The 7,111-nt window shown below is 34.7% G+C and overlaps 1 protein-coding gene across 1 annotated transcript; it reads left to right on the top strand.

The window, feature by feature from the left end:
• Positions 1 to 1,860: 1,860 nt before the first annotated feature.
• On the top strand, positions 1,861 to 5,935 carry LOC136974480 (ciliary microtubule-associated protein 2-like). Its single transcript, XM_067269389.1, has 10 exons — positions 1,861 to 1,927; positions 2,301 to 2,349; positions 2,423 to 2,572; positions 2,655 to 2,768; positions 2,844 to 2,978; positions 3,269 to 3,412; positions 3,483 to 3,611; positions 4,421 to 4,546; positions 4,622 to 4,728; positions 5,838 to 5,935. Exons 1-10 carry the CDS (start codon positions 1,869 to 1,871, stop codon positions 5,899 to 5,901), a joined length of 1,077 nt encoding a protein of 358 aa, XP_067125490.1. The 5' UTR covers positions 1,861 to 1,868; the 3' UTR covers positions 5,902 to 5,935.
• Positions 5,936 to 7,111: the final 1,176 nt, after the last annotated feature.

The following is a 7,111-nucleotide window of genomic DNA, read 5'->3' as shown; positions in this document are numbered from 1 at the left end:
TCTTTGTTTATTTAAATTGGGCTGCAATTTGAAAAAAAGTGTAGACCTATAAATTCCTTAATCTCGAGAACGGAGTTCGATACATGAAACTCGAGACGAAATATAGAAAGCTTAGGGGTGGCGTGTCCCGATTAACTATACATCATTCAAAAAGTTTTCCCCCGAAAGGAGTAAGATAACGACCGGCTGGAGCCAGTTGATTATTATATTTACAGTATGAAAAATTATATTCTTTAGTGGACAATCGGCCGCCACGTGCATGCACGCACTGCGTACCTACCAAAACCGGCCCCGAGTCGTTCCGAGCGAGACTTTGTCGGCCTCCCACCCGTCTTTCCTGTATAACCTTTGGCCCAAGTTTGGTTAGATTTGTTGAAATCCGATCGTATTAGAAACAATTGGCTACTAAGATCTAAAACGCGTCGTGAACAAAATGGTGTCAATTTCTCACCGAAATAATATATTGTGTGAGAGATATGGTACTGTACATTGCGGACCAACTAAAAACAATTTATGTGCGAGTGTCCAGCGTACAATAAGAAACTGTTTATATGGAATTGTCGCTACTTGTTATACTTTCAACACCCGATATAACAAGGTGACGGCCGGATGTTTGAGCTGTTAAGACTTCGGTCTACCGCTCTGACATCGATTTCGGGCCGTCGAAGAACCCGGGGCGATCTGTACCTGGTGTGTCGAGACAGTCCGGCAGCCCAAATTGTGGATCTTCAGAAACCGACGATGGGAAAAATTAAAAAGGCCCTCCATAAAAGAAACAAAACAAAAAATCACCAGCTGCCGTATTGCAAGTGTGATGAAATATACGATGAGCACGAAGATCTTTAATTGATGATCTTAGGTAAGAGTTAGCAATACTGTAATACGAGCGAGATTTATGCGCAAATAATTTTGGCAGAGTCCGTATGGTTGTGGAGATATCTGAAAGATCGCGTGTGTAGAGGAGGGAGGCATACGAACTCTGCCTGAACATGTATGATGTAGTCAGTCGGTGACGTTTTCACTTTCCCGGGGACTTCTGATCTAAGACACTAGATTATTGCATCATCTAGAATTTCATCTGTTATCATTAAATACAGAACGTCCTCCACATATGTCATACTTAAAGCATTACCTTACGACCTCGCCGGCGAACTTCTTTGCCATACAAGAAACCGGTTTGAGACGTTTGAAAACTCTCGCCCGCGTTTTTAATTTCATTTTTCTTGAGAATAACACATCCTAGACATAAGCAGATTACACCATCGTTTCCTTCTGTTTTTATTCTACACAAAATCCAAAAAAATATATTACTATTTTTAGTTAATGTTACCTTAGGTTCCAAGATGGCGGCTCGTCTCTGATTCCAGCAAACAGAAGACAGGAAACAGTGGGAACGCACGTTTTCCTAAACCTAACTTATTCTAATAATTCGGTTGGTAATAATTATGGTAATTTATTAGACTAGGTTAGGTTTGGTTAAAACGTGCGTCCCCACTGTTTTCTGGAATCAGAGACGAGCCGCCATCTTGGAACCTAAGGTAACATTAACCCTATTTTAAAATAAATTTCTCTTTTTCGATTTTTTTAACGTTTTTACGTTCGTTACATCGATTACTTTCTCACTTTTTTTAAATTAAAAAATTCAAGTAATTCAATATAATTCAAAATTTATGAAAATACATAATTCTCAGTGTTAATATTTTTATGAACCAAATGTATAAGTAACATTTTTCTTCTATTTTTTATGTTAATTCGGATGTATTGTATTCATTGTTTAAACCTAATTTTTATTTAAAAATGAAATATATTTATTCAGTTATTGTTGCAATATCGAAACAATTAACTTTATTTATTTAATTCAAATCAAAATGAGCTGCAGAGTGGAAAAAGGTTTTCTAAATGCTCCATTTGGTATTCAGTCGAAAAGGTGAGAGAAATTCGTTAATTCTCTCAATCAAAGCTTCTTAGCATTTATTGATAGATTGCGCTTGTATATTTTGGTTAATGTTACCTATGGTTCCAAAATGGCGGCTGGTCTCCGATTCCAGCAAATAGAAGAAAGAAAACAATGGGGACGCACGTTCTAACCTAACCTAACCTATTCTAATATTTTTGTTGGTAATTATTATGGTAATTTATTAGAATAGGTTAGGTTAGAACGTGCGTCCCCATTGTTTCCTTTCTTCTGTTTGCTGGAATCGGAGACCAGCCGCCATTTTGGAACCATAGGTAACATTAACTTGGATTTTTTATTATTATTATAAATTATATTTTAAAATCTAAACATTCGATTTTTCCAGATTTAACGATTTACGAGTACATCCACGTCTGAGACTTAAAAATATAAATGTACGAAATAAAATTGTAAGTGTATTGTTTAAATTTCAAAAATATTATCTAAAATTAAATTAAATTTCATAAGAAAAGTAATTTGGGACCGGGATCTTACGAAGTAACCGAAAATAAGGAGAAAACATTTCATTCATCGTGGACTAAAGCGTTAGAAGACGAAGACTTTTCTCGACTTCCTCAAGTTTTTAGAAAGGATTGGTACCTTTATATGAAAGACGAGGTTATTATATGTGAAATATATAGATAATAGGCCTAATTCTATTACTTTTCTATCGATTAAAATTAAAAACAAATTTAAATAGCCAAATAGAAGAGGTCCCGGAAAATATTTACGACACGATGCTGGATATAAACTGAAAAGTTCTTCTATATACGGACCTTATACCATTTTCGGTAAACGATTCGAGGGACCAAATGTATAACAATACATAATTTTGTAAAGAATGTTTTAAATGCGAATTTCTATTGAATGTTGTATGGTACATTGCTAGACATTTGAAAATCCGGGCCCGGGCGCTTACGGAAATCCTTACGAAGCGATAGAGAATGCAAATTTAAAAAGATCAATGAAGACAAAAGGAATTATGAGCAGCGAAACAATTGTTAAAAGAGGAGAAAAAATTTCGGTTTTCATAAATTATAAGAATTATATAGATTTAATTTTGACATTAGAGAGGTTGGGGCCGAAGTTTTAAACGCGAAAACGTGTACGTCGGACGTTCGGCGCCGCTTTCCTGTAAGCCCAGAAGTTTGACAGTGGCGTTTGGAATCACGCTCGACGTTCCAAAGGTCATTGTCAGACTTCTAGGCTTACAGGAAAGCGGCGCCGAACGTCCGACGTGCACGTTTTCGCGTTTAAAACTTCGGCCTCAACCTCGCTATTAATTTAATAAAACTATTTTAAATTCATACGTAGAAAGATTTTAAAGGACCGGGATTATATGAAATTAAATCATTTACCAATGAAGTATTAAATAAGCTTGTCAGCGTTAGAGGTCCTTACGATTTGTTTAGCGGTAAACGAGACGATAGCAGTTTGTACGGTTGTCAAATGAAACCGGTAATAGGCGATATTTTATTAAATAATAATTAAATTTACTTTTTACTTTATACGATGTTAAATTTTACAGTCTAAATGCGCATTAAATTTATCTCCTGGCGTTTATCGTTACGAATATTTCCTGGACAAATGGGATGACGTATATAGACGACATAATGGAAAATTTGCCAAAGCTCCACGTTTTATTCATAAAAAAGAGGTAAGAGCCATGGAAAATAATAATGCATGTACATTTTAATTTCTGGTTAATGTTACCTCTAGGTGCCAAGATGGCGGCTCGTCTCTGATTCCAGCAAGGAAACAGTGGGACGCACGTTCTAACCTAACCTATTCTAATAAATTACCATAATTATTAGCAACCAAATTATGGTTAGGTTAGGTTAGAACGTGCGTCCCACTGTTTCCTTGCTGGAATCAGAGACGAGCCGCCATCTTGGCACCTAAAGTAACATTAACCTAATTTCTTTATAAACCTTCGATTTAACGGAATAATACCTGTTATACCGTATTTATATTATATTAATAATTAACACCGATGACTGCATTATATAAATAGCATAGTATACAATACTTCTTTATTGTCTTGCTGTAAAAATAAGATTGAATGTTAATAAATTTTTTAAAATTAAAAACGAAAATAATCTTTTTTTATTTAATTTAAATTCTATTCTTACGTGTATTTCTTATTTTTTAAATACACTGTATATAATTAACTTGATATATCGGCAATCGTGGGCGTCCAGAGGGGGTAACGACACTCGCTCCCTGGAATTAAGTATTATTATTGTAAAATTGAGATATGTACGGTACCCTCTGACGCAATACTGTATTTTACAGTCTATCTGCGAAAACCCTCCAGAAATTAATTAAATAAATAAGAATTTATTGATGTAATTTATGTCTCCGAGCTTTGCCCCTCCTTGGAAAATTTTCTGCCGGCGGGTATGCCAACAACCATTGTTTTATAAACAACAATCACGATTTTAATATTTGATATTTATTTTTCAGGTCTTACCCGGACCGGGCCATTATAACGTAAAATTTCCTAAAGTAAAAGAAGACATACTACGGGGGGATAAAAAAATTCCATTTTTGTTTACGGCAATTCGTCCTACTCTATTTAACCGAATGCCAGTCAGTCTGATTAATTTAAATATCGTAATAATTAGTTAAAATATTTTAATAAGATTATTGTCTACAATGTATTAGACTCGAAGCGGTCCCGGATCTTATGAAATTAAACGAGACCCTAAAGAGAAGAACGGATGTATTAGTTCGTTTAAATCACCCAGGAAGTTTATTTCTCAAAATCACAAGTAAGTGATTTATTTATCTACCAACTCCCTTTCCTTGCTCTCATTATTGCCAATTAGAACAAGAAAAATTATCCAAAAATACCTGTGTCTAAACGCTTTCGTTTTCTTCTGTATGAATTATCGATTAATGTTACCTATGGTTTCAAAATGGCGGCTCGTCTCTGATTCAAGCAAACAGTGGGGACGCACGTTCTAACCTATTCTAATCATTTTGTTGGTAATAATTATGGTAATTTATTAGAATAGGTTAGGTTAGAACGTGCGTCCCCACTGTTTCCCTTCTTCTGTTTCCTTGAATCAGAGACGAGCCGCCATTTTGGCACCATAGGTAATATTAACCGAATTATCGTTTATGAATAACGTAGTTTGTCCTGACTCGTTTCGTGTCTTTCATTTAGCGACGAGGCGTGTAATCTACCATCTTTGACGAAGCAATAAACGCAACCATGACCATCGAGTTAATGGAGAATTGTCGGTGCAAAGATCTCTTTTAGACACCCTGCTTATACAAACAACATATATATATACTAGATAATTTTTTCTACTTAAATATTAGCAAAGTTATTTCATTATTTAGAAAAAAAATCATAAAACGGCCAATTTCTCCCCCTTTGTCGGGCCTCTAAAGTTCGTGGGTCTCGGGGCGGCACCCCCTCTCGTAGGTCCCGAACGCAACTAATTAAAACAGAGACGGTGGGATGGCCGAGCGATCGAGGTGGCACCCTATCTCTCTGGGTACCGGGATCGGATCCGGTTGGGTCGAAAACGCTAGGTATTGGGTGGTCCATCCGACTATGTTTGGGTTTCGTCCCTCACCACCCGGCAGTCGCATTGTAGGCCTGACAGAACCCGTAACCAGCTTGCTGAAAAGGCCTTCGGTGCCCAAAGGACAGGATGAGTTTAAAAAGAAAAAATGTACCTGTATATGCACTTTTAACTTTGATTACTTATTAAAATATATTATAAAATTACAATAATCTATACTAGTAATTGATAAAGATTAATTTTAAATTTTTAACCGAATTTATAAATTTGAGATTTTAATAGATTAAGTTTAGAGAGTTTGACTTAGCATAACTAATACATTTTGAACATCATTTCTTTTTCAGTTTAATCAGCAAGCATAAGACAATGGCTCCTTGCTATCGCCATCTTTTACAGGAAGAATGCTAATAATATGATCCAGACTTACAAACTTGTTTACATTTACAATTATAAGAGAAATACAGATGAAAAAAATGCATTAAAATATTTTTTCTCAATTTTGGACTAAATTTGATGTTCAAATGAAATTTATCCATCCTCTAATTTTGACAGGATCAATGTAATTTTTGGGCTGTTAGTTTGGGCACCACGTTCTCTTATTTAATAAAGAAATTATTTTTACCGTAGGAGGGATTTAGGCATTCTTTATATTATTATTATTAATAGATAAAGAATGCCTACATTCCACAGTACAAAAAGTAGACTAGAGAAACAAATTAAAATATTAAAAAACAGATATTAAATTTATCATTGATAATATCACAAGAAAAAGTTAAAATCACTTCCTCCCTCTATTAAAACAGAAAAACAAAAACCCGACTGGTGAAGGATATTGATGAACCCAAAATGTACGGTACCTGTTGTTCTCACCTCTATAGGTGTCATACCACACACACTACACAAAAGCCTGGGAACATTACAATCGAATAGAACATACATCACACTAAGGAAGGCCACTATATTGAATACGCAGGCCTCGGAGTGCTATTTCCCCTTTGAAAAAGTGAGAAAAGTGAGTTGAAATACAGAAAAAGTGAATAAAAAGTGAGTGCAATAGTGACAAAACAAAGTGAAAACACAGAAGGAAAACTCAGCAAAACAGCAGTAAAAATTGTTATTTCTTTTTATTCTGTTATGGTTAAACACATTTTAAAAATTTCTGTATATACTGTAATATAGTAGCCACTCGTTATATCGCGTTTTTTTGGTCCCCTAAATTTTAAAAGCATTTGAGTCAATTAATTTTAAATTACCAATTACCACTGAATTTCTATTTGCAACGAAATACGAGAAAGAGCTAAATATGCAGAACAGGTGGATAGATCGATTGTCATTTGTTTCCTTTTGATATAAAAGTTGTTTATTTATTAGTTTTAAGTACAGTCTCCTCATTTACAAGTTTCTGTGAATTCGAAATTTCATACATTTATGTGAATTAACGGTATTGCGTCAATTCACATAAAGGTGTGAAATTTCGAATTCACCGCATAACGTGTAAGGAAAAGATCTCTCTGATTCTGAACGAAAACTTCTAAAATTTTTATACAGTAGTAACTTCATTTTGCTTTTTAGAGAATTTTTACTCTGTAATTTTATAAGTTTTGGTGTTCTATTATAT

Source organism: Centruroides vittatus, unplaced genomic scaffold, assembly GCF_030686945.1.
Source record: "Centruroides vittatus isolate TY-2023 unplaced genomic scaffold, ASM3068694v2 contig_349, whole genome shotgun sequence".
NCBI lineage: Eukaryota > Metazoa > Arthropoda > Arachnida > Scorpiones > Buthidae > Centruroides > Centruroides vittatus.
Note: the sequence above shows the minus strand (reverse complement) of the source record. Positions and strands in the feature narration are given on the sequence as shown.